This window comes from Myzus persicae, unplaced genomic scaffold (genome assembly GCF_001856785.1).
Source record: "Myzus persicae strain clone G006 unplaced genomic scaffold, MPER_G0061.0, whole genome shotgun sequence".
NCBI classification, from domain to species: domain Eukaryota; kingdom Metazoa; phylum Arthropoda; class Insecta; order Hemiptera; family Aphididae; genus Myzus; species Myzus persicae.
In genome coordinates this window covers 78,902-101,952 of record NW_019101025.1, presented here as the reverse complement: position 1 = coordinate 101,952, position 23,051 = coordinate 78,902, and the positions used below count along the sequence as shown (strand labels likewise).

The following is a 23,051-nucleotide window of genomic DNA, read 5'->3' as shown; positions in this document are numbered from 1 at the left end:
TAATTTTTTTTATGGCTTCATCTAGTTCTAGAAATTTTTCTTTACACTGGGAAATTTGTGGTCGTGTATATTTGTGTTTCAATACGCCGTATTCTGTACCTGGTTCAAACATTCGGGTTTATTTGAAATTAAATAAATATTATAAAAATTAAAATTATTGGCTTACATAATTTATACATGCCATCTTCACATAAAGAGTAATAACAGCGAGTAAATTACGCGGAGAACCTCGAGTTCTATAAACACATTGATTTTTATTGGGATACAAACAGTTGTACCGACTTCGAGCTTTAAAAATTGTTCGTATCTACTTCCGTCATGATGTTTTTAAGTTTAACTAATGAAGCTTATTTGCGTACCCACATCACACGTATCAATGATCGTCCACACAGACATAAAATGTACCTATTGAACATCATTATTCAACTAAACTGGGGATCGGGTATTGACGACAATAACCGGGGAATGTCTATATTTACAACATTTACCAATTTTTAGGTCAATGACATCATTTGCCGGGGAATGACGACATTTACCACGTTTACGTCATGTCATTCACAGTAACATATCTATAATATATTGTTATATAATTTATGGTGGGATAGGGAATATACTGAGAAATTAGTAAATAGACAAATAGTTCTTTTCTGAAAAATGCAGTTATAACTTTTCTGTTTAAAATATCTATTCTATTATATTCTATAAACCTTAAATATTAAAGCCATTGTTACTTACTATAATTATAGGTGCCTAAATAAAATTAGATATTTTCGATTATTATTATTTTTTATTATAAAATACATTTTAACACAAAATAGAATATATTATTTTAAATCTTTGGTTTTGGAAAAAAAATAATTAACTTAGCGTGACAGTACAACTAGTCATAAATTGAATAACAAATGGTTAAAAATCGAAAATACGTGAGATATAAGCATATGACTATAGGAGTGGTGGGCCGCGGGCCGTGGGCATATAGCGGGAGAATACTTTCTTAGCGAACGTCAACCAGTAGCATTTATTTATTTAGTAGACATTGGTAATAACAAAACACATTTGCCAAGTAAAAAATTATTAAAAATTATTAACAAAAATAAAAATTATTAACATTGTGAAGTGAACTCACTATTTTGACTACCTATTAAACCTCTATTGCGACGAATAAAAATTGTAGAATACAATATAATAATTAATAACCAGTGAATATTGTCCCACCTTAAGAATATTTTCTAGCTACGTGCCTGGTTCTGATACGATTCACTGTCAATTGCGTACGTCTTGTTAGACACATTCCCTCTAACATTTAGCAGGGGTTAGTTAGGTACCCGTTCTGAACGGGCCGTTCTTGTTGTTTGACCCCAGACTACCCTTCCTTATTTCACGCCCAGAAACCACTGAACTACTGAAGTTTGAATTTATTACATTTTCAACTGGTCCCCACGGGGACTTCCTTGATTTGAATCAAAATGATGGGAATTTTTGTAGTGTTTCAGTGTTTGCTATGTTTGCTATTTTGACAGTGAGTTTTTGTCCTCATTACAGTTCTTTATGATCCTGCACTCTGCAAACCTGCGCCTTGTTCCTTCGAATTTGTAACGGTGCTAAATTATACACAACAGGACACATCGGTCTCTGTGTCTAAGTCGCTTTCACTGGAGAGGAAGGTTTAAATTGGATTCCATTTTTCTATTATTTATTTTTAGTATCAGTAATTTTTATCTTTGTCCTGCTAGATCAAATTAAAAAAAATGTACTAAAATTAATTAAATTCTTTTTTTACTTATTAGCTATTTTTATGTATTATGTACCATTATTTTGTAGCGATTATTAAAATGGGTCATGTAATATGTGCAGCACTGAAGCATCGTAAGGCACAGCTAGCTCTCGGATGGATAACCACCCCAGGAATAATTAATCCTGGCAAAACATAAACACGTGTTCCTCAACCAACCGTAACCTCCACACACCTCACGACTATATATGGGTCATTAAAAAAAAAAACAGATATAGGTAGCCAAATAATTATTATCCACCTGTAGTGGCGCAGCCAGGGGGTGGGGATGTATTTATCCCCACCCCCCATTGACATTTTCCCACTATAATTTAATGAATAATCCTCGGCACTGCCAGGGTAGGAATAGACTGGGCCGCAGGTCTTCGATCGCGGACTGGGCTTCCGGCTATTTTGAGCCCAGACTCCATGTTCATATTTTACCATTTATTTAGTTACTGTAATTAAAAGGCATTTTAAGGGTTCCTTATTGATTTTAGATTTATAAAATAAATCAGTTGCCAGCCAATATATTGATATTTGTAATCTTGTCGGCTTTAGCCTATATATACAGTATATATAATATTATATTTAATAGTTACGCACTAATGTTCTACTACTAATATACTGTGAATTCGATTTTTCCCGTATTGCTTTGAGGTAAATAATCTAAGACCGTGGGTAATTATCTGACAATTATTTTCCATCAGTGGATTCGAATGGTTTTATTTATTTATACAAATTTAGGTCTATATTAAGATATTGTTACTGATAACTACCAGATATCTATTATTATCGTTACATTTTTATTTATTAATATAATATAATATAAATATACGGGACTGGTTCGCGTTCGACGGTCGCCCGTCGGGCGTCGACGTCAATTCTTTATTGACAGCCTTGAGCCTACGAGTGCCAGTGTGCCACACTCGCAAATCAACGCACTGGAGGCTGGAGCTCAATTAATGCATTTTATACACTATTATAGGTACTTATTTGAGCGATAATTTAGTTGTTTAATGTTTGTCCATTGAGTTCCAGAATTCCACATTGTCACCCTGGCCATTGCATTCTACCTTACAAATTAAAATATATAGGAAATAATACGAACGTTTTATAATATTATAATATATTACGTTGTATCTTTATATTAGTTGATCATATTGTTTTATAAAAATATAGATCGTCGTTGAAAAAAAAGTTGCCAATCATGCATAGCTGACACAGTGACAGTGACATGTGCCAAAAAAATATGGCGAAGAGCACTGGTATTTTTGGGAAATCAAAATTGAAAATGTTCAGTACTTTTAAAAATAATCTTAAAAAACAAAAATAAATTAGTTAAAATCATTTGATAACCTTGGTCTTCGCCGTCTTCGCTTTGATTGTATTTGATTTATTCTAGTATTTTTTTTTCTAAAAATGTTAATTGCAAATTATTCGGTCGGTCAAAATCTTAAAAATATTGGTTCCTCATAAGATATTTAATAGTATTTATTTTTTTTATACATATTTTCACGTTTTTTTTATAAGCATTTAAAGTTTAAATTTGGACAAAATCACAATTAATTTGTAGTTAAAAATGCATAAAATATTAAATTTTATAGCGCTAAAGCTTGAAAATTTAATTAAGGTCACATACCTTGTAGTATGTGTTGTACTTGTAGCTCATAATTTTACCAAAAAATTACTGATCATTTTAGAAAAATTGGTATACAAATACAATGTTTTTCCAAAAATGAATTCAACCAACCTAGCCACCTGGGTACGTATATATTATTAGTGATTGGCTATTTGGCTATAGCTATAATAATCCGGTGAGACGGATATGAAAATACGTATCTTAGTTGACGAAAGTTGAAACTTGATGATATTTTTTTTGTTTTTTTAAGTATTAATAATACGGGAATGGGGAGGGTGCTTTAGCCCCTCCCCTCTTTGTGTGTGCCACTGACAATTGATTAATCCTGATTAATTAAATGTTTATATTAATATACGACTACGGCTGGGGACTGCAGTATATAATTTTTAAATCTCAGAAGCGCGGGACGAGCGCCCTCACGCACTCTGCCGACGACTTCAACCGCGGTCCACGACCCTCCTCTTCGTTAACCCCCACTACTTATCAATCGCTCTGTGTATTTTTTATGTTTGTTTTTATTGTTTATTTACTGTTTGGTGTTTTCGTCTTATACCACTTGGTATATATACCATCTATATAATATATTGGCATTCGGCTATCTGCGTGCTGACTGCTTCGCCGACTGCTTATGCATTTTCCAACTCGCCGTAATCCCGAATCCGCCATTGTTGTGTATGTGTTTGACCACCGATTTACTTATTCTTATACGTCGAATGTCTCAGAAGTCTCCCGACCTAGTGCACCTTGAGAGTCTGCCTTCGTTCGTAGTGTTAGTCGAATTCGATTGATTGCCGATTACGACAACCGCGGTGGTGGTATTTGTACGCTATAGACACGGTCGTGTAATGTCAGCCGGCGTTTCTGAACAGGTGAAATATAACCATTATTCTTACGTAGGTACTGGCTGTTGCGATTGGTACAATTTATAATATTTCGGTATTATTTTGTATTTATTTGTCATGTTCTATGTACTCGTTCAGCGCGTCAAGGGACAAGAACACCAAGGTAAATATGACAACAACAATAACTATGTAATTTTTGGCTTTCATGTATACCTACTAATTACATCAGTATTCATGAGAATTGTCTCATTGTTTACTTTATGGTCGGTGTGTATTGATAGACATGGATTATTGTAGACTTAATTAATCTAGATTAGTAAAGCAAACATTGCTTTACTGAAAAAATCTTCTAAATAAATCTATATCTAGTATTAATTGTTTCTATGTTTCGTAAAATAGTCAATGGACCAAAAGATCCCAACAAAGTAAAAGAGGCTGCACATTTTGAAACTGTTTGGCATCCACAACTCCAACAACAACCTGTAAGTAATAGTCATTATTTGCCTAGTAATATAAATACCATTAAAGACTTTTAAATAAAAACTGGTTTGTGTAACAAAATTATAAAACTTAATTTTTATTTAATTTTAAACTAAAATAGTTCAAATTGATATTTTTTTTAAAACCTTAAATATTTGATTTGATAATATATTATATTAAATTATCAATTTTAATTATTTAACAAACATATTTCAGGGTTATGGTAATGCTATGACACCAGAGCAGTATTATCAGTATCAAAATCCAGCTCCATATCAATATCCAACACCAGCTGCATACAATATGGGTGATCGATCTTGGACAAATGCGCCTGAAGCGTTGACATATGTTGGAGGATATTTGCCTACTCCAGAGACTTACAATCAACCCAATGTTTATAATGCTCAGTACAATCATCCTACCCCTGTCCCTGGCTATAACTATTACATTGCTCAAAAGCCATTTGAAGGATATTTTAGGGCTGGAGATCAAATGTACGGAGTTCCAGTAAACGAACAAATAAAAACCATCGAACAAGATGTGCAAGCACTAAGTGTAAATGATTATAGAGATAATAGTGGTCTACAGCAGAAAAAAGTATCAACATGGGCAGCTGTCCCAAACCAACCACTGAAGCCCATTATGTCATCAACTTCTGTAACGAAGAAGAAAAGTCCTGGTATGCCTCCACAACCTATAATACCTGGCAAAAATGATGGTCACTGGGAATCAAAGCCTATAGGTAAACCTCCTCCTCCTCCTCCTCCTCCAGTTGTACAGGTTCAAGTTCCCCTTATTCAAGCTCCTATAGTTGTGGAAGCAAAACCTCAAAACTGGAATGATCATATAAATGTTCCTTCCTATAATGCTCCTCCTATGGCAGAAATACCTACTCACATACCTCCACCTGATCATATTAGGCATGTACCGCCTCCAACTATGATCATGTCATCACCACCACCAGTTCAGATTATAAATTCTCCAACAGAAGATAATACTAAGCGTAAAATAATTGACGAACTAAAAATGAAAAATCATTATAACCCCGCCGAGTATTCTAATCCACCCGAAGGATCAAGATTTTTTATTATTAAATCTTATTCTGAAGATGATATTCATCGATCAATTAAATATGAGATATGGTGCTCTACCGATCATGGAAATAGACGATTAGATCAAGCGTTTAGTTCATCAGATAAAAAAAAAATATTTCTTTTGTACTCTGTAAATGGATCTGGACATTTTTGTGGAGTAGCAGAAATGATATCAGCTGTTGATTATAATTCTTCTAGTTCAGTATGGTGTCAAGATAAATGGAAAGGGCAGTTTGGTGTTAGGTAATTTTAAACAATCATCAATGTTTAATAAATTATGAGATTAAATTTTTGATTTTTTTAGATGGATATATGTAAAAGATGTGCCAAATAGCCAATTAAGACACATTCGTTTAGAAAACAATGAAAACAAACCAGTGACTCATTCTAGAGATACACAAGAGGTTCCTTATAATCAGGGTGTACAAGTACTAAGAATAATACATTCTTATAGACATGAAACTTCGATTTTTGATGACTTCCAACATTATGAAAACTTACAAAAATTAGAGGATAACAAAAAAAGTGCCGCTCCTCTTCCTCCATCATCACATTCTACCATAAACAAATATAATCATATCGGACCAGTTCAATTTTTAAATGATAATCGACCACCACAGCAAAACCATTATAAAGTTAGCTTATTTTAATGTTTTTTGTTTTTATTTCACATTTTTAAGTGGTTTTTATTTATCTTTTGTTTTTTATTTAGGATTGGGAACATAAGCCAAAAAATACAAAAATTGAAGGTAGGGAAAATGTTTACCAACCTCAAAAATTTGAAAACTTCAGTCATAACCATCGACCTAGAACTGATAACTATAGGGGCCGTAATGAGAATCATAGTAAAGAAGACAACTTCAGAGACCATAACAAAACTTATCGTAGTGATCAAAATAGAATCCGTAATGATCATCATTGTAACTGGGATGAACAATACAGAAGTGGAAATAATTTCAACAGAGGACGTAGGGGTAGAGGTGGACCTTCCGTTTTTGTTAATAGTAACCTGAAGCAGACTAACCGTGGTTATGAATAAAACCAATATTCGTTTATTCGTTTTTTTACCTGGTTAAACTAAAACGGGTTTGTAGAATTGTTCACAGTGTTTAATCCTACGTTCCTAAATTACTTTCATTTTATTTGGAGAAATTGTTTTTATTTTACCTTGATATGTTTGACCATTTTATTCAGCTATATTTATTGTTGACAGTTTTATCAACAATTAGTAGTGTAGGAGTAATTTGAGTACTCCTATCTTAAATAATTGTAAGTTATGTGTATCAATAATAATTAATAAATAACCTTTCAAATTAAATACATTTAGTTTTTATACGTAAATGTATAAAATACATAATTCTGCATGAATATAATTTTATTTTAACAGTATAAAAATAATCCAGTATCAATAGGAACTAATCTTCTATTCCATAACATCTGGTCCACTGGCAACTTCAATTAAATTAATAATCTAGTAATAGCAAATTTAATTATTATTGTGGCCATACATTTCCAACAGAATATCCATTATCCAAGCAGTTATAATATAATTTCCTCTCAATTGTGTGCATTTTATAACTAAAATCTTACGTAGTAATAAATATATTTACATGAAAATTAAAATAATGAATAAATGAGTTACAATTTGAAAAAGGGATTCAAATTTCAAGAACGTGATAAAATACCCCAATGTGGGAGATCTGATCATAGTGTCCTACTAAGATTGATGCAACTTGAATGAATACACTGAGTTACAGTGTCTAAATGGTGATTTTTTTAAAATAATTATTTAATTTAGTGGTTTAATATAGGTGAACAATGGATATTTCTTATTGAAAATGCATATAATTGTTTTAATATAAAAAAACACCAATTTATTTAGGAAACCTAATTTTGCACATTCAATCTTGTCTTATTAAAATAGTGATTGTTTTCATATTCGTTGCTGGATAATAAGTTTTTAAAGAAAAATAATTTAAAAATTGTGTAGTAATCAGCATTATGAAGTTGATAGTGTTTCATTTAATAGAGGTTACATTGATAATGTTCAATCAAGGACTAAGATAGAGTACCTTAATTTGTGGTTTCATCATAGTTACTATATCATAATTTTACAAATAATATTTTGACTGAAAAATGGAGAACATAAAATTTTTGAAATAAACAATTTTATTTTGATTACTGATAAATTGAGAGGTAGAGTAAAGCTTGATTCTGATCAACAAAAAATGTTTGGGTTTTTACGAGATAAGCAACCACTGAAGGTAATTACAATTTGTTATATTATTGTTATTGACATTATATAATTTCAAATCATAATTGAAGACTTGATTGTTTGATGCTCACAAAAATATATATTTTTTTATTATTTCAAATAGTTTACTATGCAATCTATAATTTTATTTTACTTACAATAAGTTTAAGTGTTGAAGTGACTTATGTAGACTTGTGGTCTTGGGGGAAGAATCTATCCATTGATGGAACTTCCCGTGGTGGAGAGTGTGATTTTAATTATTTAAGAGGTCTTGACACCTATTTCGTTTTAATCGCCTTCTGGGATTACCTAGAATGTGTCGAATAAAAAAAATCGGAGATTAAGGGATTAAGGTGATTAGAAAGATTTGAGTAGAAGTTTTTGTAGAGTTGTCGCTACCTGTTGTACTGTTGAGATGAGGTATCTATAGAGTGTATTTTTTGAGACATAAAAGGGAGCTTTGGTTATTTGTCAGAGGCATTTATTTCGGAATGTATGGATTTTCTTTATGTTCGACAGTTTTGCTGTGCCCTAAAGTTATACGCCATATTGTTTTTAGTAGACCTTTATGTAGGAGAATTTTGTTGTTTGGATTGAAGTGTTAGGGGGTTAGAAGTGGTTGTAGTTGACGGGATCAATTGTTCCACGTAATTAATTTGGTATGGATGTGATGAGCCCAGGTTAGTCAGCGGTCCTAGATAGCGAATATTTTGTGTGGTTGGGATAGGTATCACAAAAATAGTACTGGGAGAATGTAACATTCCAACAGTCATAAAATAAGTATTTTCTTGCCGTATTTTTTTTCAAATCCAACTGTAAATGATTACTTATACAATAGATCAAATTGATCAAAATCATAAACAAAATAAAGGTAATTACTAATTAATCTGGTATGGATAGACCATAGTATGGCTAAGTATAATTTAGACATGGATCATAGACGCGACTATTTTGATAACAAAATATATAAATATAAAATATAATTATCAATTTATATTATCCTAGATATACGTTAAATTTTTGATTGTATTATTAATTATTAAAATCTATAACCCTTTAAAATTTCAAATTGACAGTACTGAAAAAATAGTTTTATGATATTGTCAAAGTAGATAAATATATAAAGCTTTATAGAAAAATATTACCTAATAAAGTAAATTTAATTCCAGTAATTCAATATTCCACAACAATAAAAACATGGTCAAACATAGTAGGAATTCTGTTAATGTTGTTTTATAAAAATAAAATTAGTTTAAATTGTATGGTATAGTAGACATTTTAATCAGAATAATTTATTACATACACAATTAAACTTATTCTCTTAAAAGTAAAAGTAAAATGTATAATTGTTAGTCAAATATTATACAATTGACTATTTAATTTAAATAAACAGTATACATAATACTTAAGCTACAAAATCTAGAGGTCTATTAAATCCACCTTTACGGTTCATGTACTGTCGATATTTACGTTTAAGTATAACATGAACATCACCGACATTATTGCCGTCAACTTCTTTACCATGAGTAGTGTCAAAGTTACAAAATCCCATCATTTTCATCATTTCTTGTTCTTCAGCAGTTTTCCCACGTAGATCTTCTTCTGTAACTTTAGGAGCAGTATGTTGGACAGACCTTGTGTATTTTTTGTCTTTTTTTGGTGGAGTTTTTGACCTTGATCTTCTTAAATCACGATTTCTAGAACGACGTCTTTCTCTTGAATGTCGTCTTACAGGTGATCTTGATCTTGAATGACGCTGACGAGAGCGGCTTCTTTTGCGCACATCACGTCTAGCTCGCGGTGAAGTACTTCGAGAACGACCACGACGTGGACTTCTTGAATGCTCACGTGGTTCACGCCTTGTTCTTGGTGATGAGCTTCGAGATCTACCCCTACGTGTTCTAGTTAAACTGTTGGAACGATCACGATGTTTATCTTTAGTACGATCATGTCCTTTATCTTTATAACGCTCTCGTTCCCTCATAATTATTCTGTAAATAAAATAAAATAAATATTAATATTAACAATGCATTAATATTTCATAATTTTTATTGCAATCACGACATATTTGCAGTCTTTATTTCTATCCTTTACAAGTGCCCAATTATACCTACAAACATACCTACAAACAATAGTAGTTTGTGAAAATTTCAAGGGCAAAAATCTTTTAAGTAGATACCTGCTCACTATGTATAATACACACACACAGTGTAAAAATTACTTAGATTTTATTTCTTCACATAATCAACTAAATCCTTACAGAATATAATATGGGTGAAACAGGCAGCAAATTAGTGTAGTATAATCACTCTTAATTAGTTAATACTTGAAATATGCTGTGTCTAGAGCACTGGGAACCTAGTTTGATAATAGAGCACCAAGGGTCTAGTCACGCTGTAGGAAATCGGGTGCTCGGTCACTTAGTGTAGAATCGGGCTCCTCAATTGAATACATAATATTAGTTCATTTATTATGAAAACTTAAATTGTTTATTTGGTTTAAGCCTAATAATAACCTTATATTTGTATAGGTATCATCTACTATTACTACTAAATAGGTACAACAGTAGTTAGTAATATGTACTTACATGCATCACAAGTATACTTTTCTTAAGAACCAAAAATCTTATCAAAGTATATTATAGAAATACATAAATTATTAATCAACTATGATGGAAAACTTTCAATTGTAATTTAAATGAGTAAAATATAATTATTGTGAATAACCAAATCGCTTTTCGCAAACTTACCAACTGAATGATTTCTTATGATTATGTTTAATGCACTCCTAATTCAATGAACTTTAAGAAAACCGCAAATATTAATATTAAATCATGGGTACTTTCTATAAAGTGAAGATTCAAAGTATTTTGATTAAATATTTAAACACAAGTTATAAAATTGCAAGAAACTTCCTCAACATTACTTAATATTATTCTTTTAAGTACCAAAACGAAATCGTCCAAATAGTAATTCATAATCAACTACTGTATAGCACTATAGCGTATACTATAGACAATAATATTATCTCAGCCCGTGCCAACGGAGGTAACTGGTAAATAATAAATATCACAAGGATCACAGAGAGATAAGAGAGACTGAACGAAGAGCATGTCAATAAATTTTACTACTATCGTGGTTGCACTGTGCCCTGTGGTATAGTTATTCCATGTCGTTTATGCCCGGAATACGCGAGGCTAGTTTTTCAAGCTAGGAATAAATAAACTAGGATAGCAAGGTAATACTATAATACTAGTAGCATCTATATCCGTGCTAGTAAGCCAGAAAGCTAGTAATAATAGCTTTGTGTAAACAGAACTAGCTTTGTTTTTAAGCTTGCAAGCTAGGGAATTTTCTAATAAGCTAGCGTGTCAAGCCAGGCTAGTTTAATATGATTGCGTTCTATTTTTTTTGAGCTTTACACTTAACACGAATTTACCAGATAGTTACCCACTTAGACAATAGACTCAGCCGGTTACTGGTTAGCCCATGGAGTTCTGGTTGCGTCAGCTCTTAATTCGCTGAAATAAAAACCAATAATCTCGACTATATACCTAGTATGGGTTATAGTACCTAGTATAGACCTATTTTGATCCTTAAAGCCTATGGCGTGGCATTACGAGGAGGCAGTTGTACATTTGTTTCGAAGTAGGTATCCTCTTGATAGGTTCTTAGATTATAGCCAATGCCACTAGAAACAATCGTACGTAAAAGTGAAAAACGAAACAATAAATTTCATCTACATTCATCTGTACAATTACCTACTTGTCGAATTTTCAGATATCGTCTACCTACGGACAAACGGTCACAATATGGAACTTAATTCCTGAGAATTTCTGGATTATGTTACGATGAATAAATACATATTTATTTTTTATTTACATACTTGTGAAGTTTTAAATATATTTATTTTTGATTTTATGTTTAAAAATACAAAATAATTTCAAGCAATTGAATTGCGTAACTATAGGAAGTTTTGTGCCAAAAAGTAAATTCACTAAATTCTATGGGGATTTGTGTGTTTCCAGTTTTCTCATATCCAAAAATAATACATTTATTAAAGAAACATGTTGACATACCTACCCAATGAAAATTATTTTATAGACAAGAAACAATTTAACTAAGAAGAAATTTATTAAATTAATCAAAAATACCTTTTCTTTCTGGGAAATAGTATCAATTTATAATATACTATAATATAGTTATGCATATTGTCCCCTTCCCTAGCCAGTTGACACTGAACTGAATTCAATGTATTAAGTTCAATGCAATCGGATTAATTATACCAGAAAGATTTTTTCAATCAGTATTAAGTTTTGTGTACAATAATAATAATTTAATACAAATAACATTTTCACAATGACATTATATGCAATTTTTTTATTTTTTTTTATTTCTACAAGAGCACATACACAATCTATACAATTTTATACAATAAGCGTATAGCATTAGGATTAAAAAACATGGATTTTTTGAATAAGAAGCCACCCATTAGCGGCACTTACCTTGTGATTTGTTTAGGGTAATTAAGGGGGAATATTTAATTAAAATAATCACGACACCATTTTCTTTTAAGTCTTTGCTATGGGTTTCCAGGGAGTGAGAAAGTATGTAGGCCTTTTATTAGTGGGTTAGGATGATTTTCAAGTTTTTCAAAGAAATGTTTGTAAAAAGTTTCACTTCAGCTATAACAGGTAGATATGCAATTTAAAAAATTATTCTTTTGTTGATTCATTATTAATATTTATTTGTATGTATTTACTATTTGCTTACCTAATGGTCCACAACTATACCAAATTAAAATTAATAAATAAATTATCAGAATATTAAAATTAATTACATTTTTTAAATGAATATTAATTATTTATTACTATACAGTGTGTCCCGTTTTAAATGTACCACTAAATATCTCAGCCCGATAATCTTAGATTGAAATACGGTTTGCTGCAATAGCTAAGGGGTACTGAAGTACACATTTAAGGATAAATTTCAAATTTTTAACTCTTGTAGTATGCGCATGCGCAATACAAATTTTTTTTTTTTAAATTGCAACACCTATTTTTCTCACCGGATATGGATAGATTATTTTATTCTAAGTAATTTTGATCCATTGACCATAGTTCTAAACCTAAAATTGAATGTGTTACAGCTTTTTGAAATTTTAAAATAATTAAATTTTTTCGATTTTACCAAAAACATTACACGCTTGAATTGAGTGATTTTTTCATAGATTTTAATTAAGAATGTGAAGTAGGAATTAAATTAAAATTACTCCGTTACATTGATTTGACTTATGTTTATTTTTTTTATCTAATAAAATGTTCAAAATTTCCTCCATTTTTTTCTAAACACAATTCCAGTCGACGACTCACTTCTCTATAGGGTGCTGCCAAAATTTGTTCTTTTGTTAATTGTCTGCACGCTACCGTTATTTTATTTTTTAAATCCTGTAAGTTTGCTGGTGGATCTGCATAAATAACAGTCTTTAAATGGCCCCATAAAAAAAAGTCTAATGGTGTTAGATCAGGTGACCGTGGGGGCCATTCCACTGGCCCGTGAGTTCCCATCCATCGATTTCCAAACATTTCATTTAATTGTTGTCTTACAATAATGGCATTATGAGCGGGTGCTCCATCCTGTTGAAAAAATAAGTTTTGACGAAGTAATAAAGGGACATCTTCCAACATGATCGGTAGCAAAGTTAAGAAATCTGAATAACGTCTTCCATTAAGAGTACCGTCATAAAAATGTGGACCTATTAAATGTCCTCCTAATAATCCGCACCACACATTTGTGCCCCATACTGTTTGATAATTTGTATCAACTGCCCAATGTGGATTTCCGTTTGACCAATAACGGTTATTCTGCTTATTTAAAACACCATTATTGGTAAACTTTGATTCGTCGGTCCACAAAATGTAATTTAAAAATAATGGGTCGTTATTTATACATGTTGTTATCCATGCAATAAATGTTAATCTACGTTCGTCATCACCTTGGCGTAAATGCTGAACTAGATCAGCCCTATAAGGATGTAACTTGTATTTTTTGAATATTTTGTGTACCTTTGTTTTTGAAAAGCCAAATTCTCTAGCAACATGTCTTAAAGATGAGTGAGGATTTAATTGAATGTACGCAATTACTTCATTTTCCTGATCATCATTTGGTTCCATATTGCGTAGTGGTTGTCTCTGTGCATCTCTTATCGAAAAAGTCCCGTAAGTTCGTAAATTATTAACTAATCTTAAAAAAAAATTATGCGGTGGATGATATCTTTCGGGATATCGATTTGCATAAACCCTTGCAGCCTCCCGACAATGTTTATTACACTCACCATAAATTAAAATCATATCAACTTTTTCACTATTGTTTAACATTTTAAAGAAGAAAAAAAGAAAAATCTTTCAAAGTATTATGTTAAAAGTTATAAGTGTCATCGATGAACGTACAATACTGAGGGAACGTGCATTAGTTCATTTTTGATAATCAAACAATATCTACAATAATATTATCGAAGTACTAATAATAAAACTGGAAATAATTCAATAACTTTTATCGCACAATAATAACGCAAATTACAACGTCAGTGTCAATTTAATTGGTACATTTATTTTTAAATTAATTAAATTTAAATTAGCTAGGCATTTTGTTTTAGGTGATTTTGTATTCAATTATTTAAATGCATTTCATTTTAGTTCAAAAATGATTTACTTTTGTATCAAATTCAAGCGTGTAATGTTTTTGGTAAAATCGAAAAAATTTAATTATTTTAAAATTTCAAAAAGCTGTAACACATTCAATTTTAGGTTTAGAACTATGGTCAATGGATCAAAATTACTTAGAATAAAATAATCTATCCATATCCGGTGAGAAAAATAGGTGTTGCAATTTAAAAAAAAAAAATTTGTATTGCGCATGCGCATACTACAAGAGTTAAAAATTTGAAATTTGTCCTTAAATGTGTACTTCAGTACCCCTTAGCTATTGCAGTAAACCGTATTTCAATCTAAGATTATCGGGCTGAGATATTTAGTGGTACATTTAAAACGGGACACACTGTATATAGACATAGTATATACCTATACCTATTATAATAAAGTACTTAATTATAAGCAATAACCAAAGTGGCTCAAAATAAGTGGAGGGATGAAGGGAAGCCTTTCATAATTGATATAGTTCTCATACATGGCTTAAACAGTCGTACAAATAGAAGAGAGGGATGGAAAATGTGAATTATAAAAAGTGGAAGGCTGCCCTCCCCCAATTGAACCACTGCTTATAAATGAAAATTTTATAGAATACTTTGTATTTTCATTCTTTTTGTCCGACAATAAAAAATGAATCCAGAATTTTTGTCCAACTTTCTTTAAAATTGACTTTTTGTCCAAGATTCATTTTATTTCACGTGTATATCATAGGGTGTGCAGTTGTACATGGTCATTGAAATGTATACTTAAAATGTGTTTATAATATAAACAAAGAAAAAATACACTTGACTAAGATCACAATTTAGTATATTTTAAATTGTAATTAAAATTAAAATATAAATAAATTAACAATTAGCCCGTGAAATTAAACTATAGATATGCCAATACACATATCTAAACTTCATAGATCTTAACAACATTTGAGCGAAGAACATGGGTACCTTAGAATAACACATGCAACAGAGACCCTAGTATATACTACACTACTGTGCAAACAATTCTACACAAATATTGGATTGCAATATTGCATTATAGAAAATTGGACTTTAAATTTTAGAAAACAATTCAATTACAATCTAGTCGCAACAACACTTTTCATTTTTCTTTCTACTTTTCTTTTTTTCTTCTTTCCATTTTTTATATGCTTCATCATCTAATTCAGTGTATGGTATATTCTCCAAAGTATGACGTTCTGGATCTAAATTTAATTCTGAAACATAAAAATATAGAACAATTATGAATAATATTTACTGTCTAGACATACAATGAGAAAACAAAAATAATAATTTTATATGAAATAGGAACTCACTAAATTTTTTTTCATTTACTCTTTCTGCTTGAACAACTTGTGTTAATAGTTCATGTTCAACATCTTGAGCCAAGGTTATGAGCTATAAAGAAATAAAACAATTTCATATAATATCCATTATCTGCATACCTAGTAAGTTTACAAATTTATCAATTAAATTAAAATACATATTTTAAGTGTTAAATATATAAAAATAATATTTTATATAATTTAAATTAAATTAAGACCATAAAGCTTTGGACTATAATTAGTAAATGTAAAGTAAATTATTTAAATTGCATTCATACATTCTGAACTACTGCAGGATCCGAAACGGTTTTATTTTTTTTGAATTCTTCATTAATTTGATGTTTGGCAGCTAAAATAATAATAAAAAAAGTTCTAATTAATGATATTGTTTCTTTTGTTTATCGGTGCATAATATTTTATCTTTATACTAAAGACTGTTATAGAGAATGTCATTGAAACATCTGTTATATTTGTCAAACAAAAATAAACTAATACAGTCACACTACAGAATTTATGATAATTGATTTCCTGCTTTGAAAAAAATGTACTAAGATAAAAATAGTAACATAGTTAGGATTTTTTCAATAATAAACATATTAAGAAAACTATATGCATTAATTAATTATTAACATAGTGGTTTTTTCAATTGAAAAAACCTATATAAGGTACAATTAAATTTAAATTTTCTTCATAAATTGTCAGTTGAAACAAATTTACCAATATATTATTATGTACCTATACACACTGATTCAGGGCGGAAACATCCATCTTGTATTGCTAAAAAACCCGGGGGAAACGTACAAATCTTACTGATGTTGATATAACTAGTGGCACACATTCGTTTTCTGTAAGGTGTGTCAAAATGGTTTTTAAGAAAATGTTTAGAAATGTTTTAATCAATGTTGTTACCTAGGTACATATTATTAGTTTATCTCATAATGGAACACCTAAACCACCAGTCACTCAGTAACCTACCACCCATTCTGATAGTTGTGTCAACTGACACCCCTAACAGTTAACAAATGATAATTTTAATATAATATGTCATTAATTTAGTATTGTAAAAAATATATAATAATGTATGCATACCATTTAACATTTGGTTATCATTTTTAAAACACAATAATCTAGCTTTATGCACTAATTTGAAAGTAGAAAGTACCTGAAATAAAAATAATGTCAAATTTAGTAAAAACATAAATAACATTTTTAATACTTTATAAACCATACAACACAAAATAGGAGACATCTTTAAAATCTATTATTTTAACTTAAATTCTGTCTTATTATACAACTATATTTATCATATAAGCATAACTTACTTTTTTTCTTGCTTCGTTTGATGCCATATTAAATAGATTAATAGTTAATGATTTGTGATTTATGACATTAATATTTCAGACGATTATTAGCACTTGGTAAAATGTTGAGACGCGTTATGAGTTATATAATTTTATGAAATAATTGCAATAGGACTTGTTGAATACTTGAATAATGAATATTATAATAAGTATTAAGTAATACTGCTAATTGCCAAAGTTACTGCTTATACAAATTGCACAATATTTATTTTTACATCTGAAAAAAAAATAGTATTGAGTTATCAAATTTCTTATCATTATTATTTTTTACATGATTAAAGATAGGGTACCCATACAGAATAATAAATTATAGGTTCATAGAATAATATCAAATCTACAGTGTAGAATGGAGCTGTGATTGTTGTCAACTTATCTCATACTTACTTTTTAGTTTTTTACCGTAACAAGATAACTACTATAATAAAATTATTATTATTATTTTATTTACCTGTTTATTGTTGTCAATAATTCCATTTTCTATCAAATTAATTAACATGCATGCCAATGTCATTTAGAAGTATAAACAATTAATATGTTTATTTTAATATAAGTATTTATTTAAACTGTAAGTGAAAAGTATTTTAGATTAATACTATTCTTAAAAATATTTATCACACATTACAAAATGTATATTAATTATACTGTATAGGTACATGAAATATATTATTGTACTACACTCTTAAAATTATGTATTACTGTGACTCAAAAGACCAAGAATCAATACATAGCAAAAACCTCGAGTCGTGTATGTTAAATACAAATGTTAAAAACCAGCTAAATAGTTTTGACTTGGACACAAGAGCTGATAATACAATGGCTGATACCAAAAGAAAACCTTTTAAAATTCCTGACCACATTTCTTCAATTGAATGTAATTTATTTTGTACACGTGATTTAAAATTTTATGTATAATATATTTATATTAAAATGAAAATGTTATAGGTGATGGAAAAGTTAAATATAATTGTACTGTTTGCAAAAAAACTTTTAATTCAAAAAAGAATTGTTTCTATCATTTAACATGCAATGGAGATGGAATAAAAAAACCATTGATTTGTTATAAATGTAATAAATCATTTAAAATCCAATCACATTTAGACTATCATATGTTAACACATTCAGGTAAATATATTTATACCTATATTATAGTAAAAATAATGTTTTCTTATTGTATTTAGGTTTGTAATAGAAAATAAAATCAACTTAAGTAGTGATGGATATTTTTCATTTTTTTTTTATAAAATATATTTTATTACAATGAGTATTGAGTTCTATGATACTTACACAACTATTTTGAAAATTATATACTGCAGATCCCAAAAGTACTGTAAGATACTTCCCATCGGTGTAACTAGGAAGGATTAGCCCCCTATAACATATATTGTACTTATTTTGTTTTTAATGATGAGTTTATACTTTCACTTTATTGTTTATTTTTATTTTTGATTTTAGAGGACAATTACGTTTTCTGTGGTGGGGGTGTGGGGCCCCAAAGTTATTTTGAACATAAGTTTTCTAGGACTCTAGCCCCTGTAACTATTAAATTCTAGTTACACCTATGCTGATGCGGTTTTTTGAAAGTGAAACGTAAAAAACCTAAACTAAATGATAATTTCAAAAAATCTAATAAAAAGTTTTCTTAAAATGAATTATTTTTCTGAAACTCAAAATATTATTATTAGTAGTTTACATTCTTCTTATTATTACTACCATCTGTTATATTATTAATTTATTTGTTTAATTGTTGTTAATTCTTTAACTGTGTTATATTATTTAATTGCCACCACTGCATATACTATTATAGTGGAAATTACATAATTAAATAAATATTTGAATAAAAATTCTTTTTCTCATGCATACAATTATTGTCGAAGAGTCAATTTTAATAATTCATTTAAAATATATTGAGTAACCTTTTGTGTCTTTGACTTTTTGTATACACAAATTTAGTATTTCAGGTATTGTCAAGGGTTATGTTTTGCTATCAAAATTTAATAAGTGTTCAGAAATATCTTTTTATTTTTTTTAGAATTGAAAATGTGAAATAAGTTTTAATTTGTGTTTTATTTTATTTTATAAACTTAGGCGAAAGACCATTTAAATGTTTGGACTGTGATAAATGTTTTTTCACTAAATCTAAGATGATTGAACATAAAATAGTACATACAGGTAATGTTAAAAAATAATAATAATAATCATACCTATAAGTAATTCATATAAAATATAATTAATTACATTTTACATTATATTATTGTATTTCAGTACGTTCTCATTTTTGTGCAATATGTGCAAAAGGTTTCAAAAGAAAGCGATCATTAGAAGTTCATATGAAATCTCATGCATTAGAAAAACCATTTCAATGTGCAACATGTTTAAAATTTTTCAAAAACAAGCAATGCCTAAAAAAACATCACATTAGGAAACATTCGGGTATTTGTATATTTATACTAGGGGGTAACAGTATTTTTGTTTGCATCAATATTTTGGCATGATATTTTATAAAAGTATACAGGGTGTTTCTGAAGTGTGTGAGGTAATTAGTATACGCATACTCACTGTGATGCCACAATGAAGATTTTTTTGGAATTTTTTTTCTAACTTCAAAATCTGGGTTTTTTAAATTTATTTTGAGAATATTATCTTGAATGTAAAAATAAACACTCTAATCGTATTTTATGCAAAATTCTCATACGAATCGAGATATCACATCATTTTTGCGCTTGTCGCGAGGGTTTTTCGCGCTCGAATCGACAACTAAAAAAAAAGTCGTGCGACACATCGATTTGTATGAGAATACTGCAAGATAATCAGTGGTGATAATTATTTGTTGTCATTGATAATACACGATTAATTAACACATTGTTTTACATTGTCGACTAATAAAAAATATGAAATAATAACAAAATTAGGGTTAACAGAGTTTTAAATGATCAAATTTTACTAGCATACATTTGTGTCATACCTTTATTAAATAACTTTTAACTTTATAAAGTTATAATAGTTAGAGATAAAAAAACTACCTATTTGTGTGTTTATACTGAAATTCCAGTTTTTGGATATCTTATTACCTAACATAATTATTTTGACTCGATAAGATAAACATTTTATTTTATACTATTATTATTTATTAGTGAACCTAATATTATACTTTTATCGTTAATATTGAGTTGACCGTACTCCTTACAGAGTACATGATGAACATTAGTTGGTCTGATTAGAGCTCAGTCCAATACTTGTCATTGAACGACATAAAATGTTTATCTTATCGAGTCAAAGTAATTATGTTAGGTACTATGATATCCAAAAACTGGAATTTCAGTATAAACACACAAATAGGTAGTTTTTTTATCTCTAACTATTATAACTTTATAAAGTTAAAAGTTATTTAAAAAAAGGTATGACACAAATGTATGCTAGTATAATTTGATCGTTTAAAACTCTATTAACCCTAATTTTGTTATTATTTCATATTTTTTATTAGTCGACAATGTAAAACAATGTGTTAATTAATCGTGTATTATCAATGACAACAAATAATTATCACCACTGATTATCTTGCAGTATTCTCATACAAATCGATGTGTCGCACGACTTTTTTTTTAGTTGTCGATTCGAGCGCGAAAAACCCTCGCGACAAGCGCAAAAATGATGTGATATCTCGATTCGTATGAGAATTTTGCATAAAATACGATTAGAGTGTTTATTTTTACATTCAAGATAATATTCTCAAAATAAATTTAAAAAACCCAGATTTTGAAGTTAGAAAAAAAATTCCAAAAAAATCTTCATTGTGGCATCACAGTGAGTATGCGTATACTAATTACCTCACACACTTCAGAAACACCCTGTATACCAAAAATATTGTTAAACGAATATTTTGGTGTGGTAATTTTAGATTTTCATTATTTTAGTATACCGTTTAAAAAAAGGCGGTACTTGTAGTACTTGTTTAAAATATACCATATTCGGCACCGCTGGTCACTCCTAAATACATATAAAGTGGTGCCTTGGAAATTTCCCATTGGAATTATTGTACAATTTAAAAGTAGTATATAGTTGATATATACTGTGTTCAATGTTTCTCTATTTTCGATAATTTCAATATGCTCAATTTTTTCAATGTATTGGTATTATCAATGTATTTGATATTTTCGGTATACCGTTTAAAAAAAAAAAAAAAAACTATTACTGTCATCCCTAATTTATACTAAATATTATTAGTATACAGCTGTTAACACTTTTATGTTAAAGGTGTCATGGCCGGTTTTTAAAATTTTCCTTATTATATAAAATTTGGAAATCATAATTTGTACTTTAGTTATTACTTTAATTATAATACTTTTCCACTAAACTACTGCCCGATACCTATAAGGGGGAGCGTTCATACGGTGTATTTTATCAACAAAAATTACTTCGCAGAAAAAAACTCTTAACGCCATGTAGAATACTTTGATTTTTAAAATTTTTTTTTATTAAAAAAAAGAGAACTTTTTCCAGCCCTAATTTTCATTTTATTTTGAATAGTGCTAAACAATTTGTTTGAAAAAGAACAAATACTGTGCATTATTCGAATGCATATTTTAGCTTCTATAGTTTTAATTTTGAAAATCGGGCTTTGATCCCAAGTGCGAAATGTGTAAAAAAATAATAAAAATCCTACTATTCTATAAGATTTTTTATGAGTTTTTTCTGTAGGACATGTTTTTATACTATTGAAGGGCTCCGACACCCTTAAAATAAACTAAATTAATGCTTGGTTCTTTCATTTTATTTAATTTGGCCTTGAAAAATGTATTAATAAATTATACAAAATAACAGATGTATTAAATTAGTTATACTTTATATTGCAGGAACTAAAGCATTTTCATGTGACATCTGCAAACGAAAATTTAGTTTGAAAGATGCATTGGTTTCACATCAAAAGACACATATATTTTCAACTCAACTAGCTTGTTATTTATGTAATCAACGATTTAGAGAAAAGCGTTATTTACAAAGACATCTTGGAACTCATAGTAGTAATAAACATGCACCATATATAATAATAAATATTAATTATTATTGTTAAAATAATGGTTATGTGGAATTTTGTAGAAAAAAATATTTTGAACTGTCCAATATGTATGAAGAAGTTCACACGTAAAGATAATTTGGACCGTCATGTAAGAAACACTCATTTGGAATCTGAGAACATTAATATAAATGAGCATGTAATCCGTGCTTCTGTTATAAAAGTTGTCAACAAGATTGAATCATGTCCTGTTAGAGTAATTCAACATACTTGAATTGTCATTTTGTATACAGTTTTTAATATTTATGGAAATTTATCTATTTAATAGTTATTTTAGTTTTATAATATTATGTTACCTTTATAGTTATAATTATATTATTTCTACCTTATTTATATTTATTAATTTAATGCAACATCATGAATTATAGTATAAAAGTGTGTGTTAATAAAATTATTTTGATTTATGTATTTAGTTTTTTTAAATTTTTTAACACAATAATATCTAGTTACTGCTTTCTAGGTTATTTGATTTCATTTTAAAATCATTGCCTCTAAATGTTTCCATTTTGAAA

At 29.2% G+C, this 23,051-nt stretch overlaps 5 protein-coding genes across 9 annotated transcripts; 2 read left to right on the top strand and 3 right to left on the bottom strand.

Annotated features, from left to right (window-relative positions):
- Nucleotides 1-3,925: 3,925 nt before the first annotated feature.
- Nucleotides 3,926-7,147, top strand: LOC111027381 (YTH domain-containing family protein 1). Of its 3 annotated transcripts, none has more exons than XM_022305752.1 (6): nt 3,926-4,282; nt 4,394-4,418; nt 4,655-4,737; nt 4,952-6,072; nt 6,134-6,464; nt 6,542-7,147. In XM_022305752.1, the coding sequence occupies exons 1-6, from the start codon at nt 4,259-4,261 to the stop codon at nt 6,866-6,868; spliced, it is 1,911 nt and encodes a 636-aa protein (XP_022161444.1). In that variant the 5' UTR covers nt 3,926-4,258; the 3' UTR covers nt 6,869-7,147. The 3 variants fall into 3 exon arrangements, with proteins under 3 accessions (XP_022161444.1, XP_022161443.1, XP_022161445.1); XM_022305751.1 differs by having other exon boundaries at nt 3,926-4,306; XM_022305753.1 differs by having other exon boundaries at nt 3,926-4,310.
- A 574-nt stretch (nt 7,148-7,721) lies between these two features.
- LOC111027382 (gastrula zinc finger protein xLCGF3.1-like) lies at nt 7,722-22,845 on the top strand. Of its 2 annotated transcripts, none has more exons than XM_022305755.1 (7): nt 7,722-8,093; nt 18,118-18,339; nt 18,411-18,590; nt 19,554-19,637; nt 19,731-19,898; nt 22,319-22,486; nt 22,563-22,845. In XM_022305755.1, the coding sequence occupies exons 2-7, from the start codon at nt 18,156-18,158 to the stop codon at nt 22,751-22,753; spliced, it is 975 nt and encodes a 324-aa protein (XP_022161447.1). In that variant the 5' UTR covers nt 7,722-8,093; nt 18,118-18,155; the 3' UTR covers nt 22,754-22,845. The 2 variants fall into 2 exon arrangements, with proteins under 2 accessions (XP_022161447.1, XP_022161446.1); XM_022305754.1 differs by lacking the exon at nt 7,722-8,093 and adding an exon at nt 17,813-18,033.
- On the bottom strand, nt 9,341-11,076 carry LOC111027385 (U4/U6.U5 small nuclear ribonucleoprotein 27 kDa protein-like). The gene is made up of 2 exons (XM_022305758.1): nt 10,833-11,076; nt 9,341-10,074 (listed from the first exon to the last, which is right to left on the bottom strand). Exon 2 carries the CDS (start codon nt 10,065-10,067, stop codon nt 9,489-9,491), a length of 579 nt encoding a protein of 192 aa, XP_022161450.1. The 5' UTR covers nt 10,068-10,074; nt 10,833-11,076; the 3' UTR covers nt 9,341-9,488.
- LOC111027384 lies at nt 10,833-15,471 on the bottom strand. Of its 2 annotated transcripts, none has more exons than XM_022305756.1 (2): nt 14,148-15,471; nt 10,833-13,718 (listed from the first exon to the last, which is right to left on the bottom strand). In XM_022305756.1, the coding sequence occupies exons 1-2, from the start codon at nt 14,457-14,459 to the stop codon at nt 13,389-13,391; spliced, it is 642 nt and encodes a 213-aa protein (XP_022161448.1). In that variant the 5' UTR covers nt 14,460-15,471; the 3' UTR covers nt 10,833-13,388. The 2 variants fall into 2 exon arrangements, with proteins under 2 accessions (XP_022161448.1, XP_022161449.1); XM_022305757.1 differs by having other exon boundaries at nt 14,226-15,471.
- On the bottom strand, nt 15,857-17,706 carry LOC111027386 (complex III assembly factor LYRM7). The gene is made up of 5 exons (XM_022305759.1): nt 17,430-17,706; nt 17,197-17,269; nt 16,386-16,456; nt 16,099-16,180; nt 15,857-15,999 (listed from the first exon to the last, which is right to left on the bottom strand). Exons 1-5 carry the CDS (start codon nt 17,454-17,456, stop codon nt 15,866-15,868), a joined length of 387 nt encoding a protein of 128 aa, XP_022161451.1. The 5' UTR covers nt 17,457-17,706; the 3' UTR covers nt 15,857-15,865.
- Nucleotides 22,846-23,051: the final 206 nt, after the last annotated feature.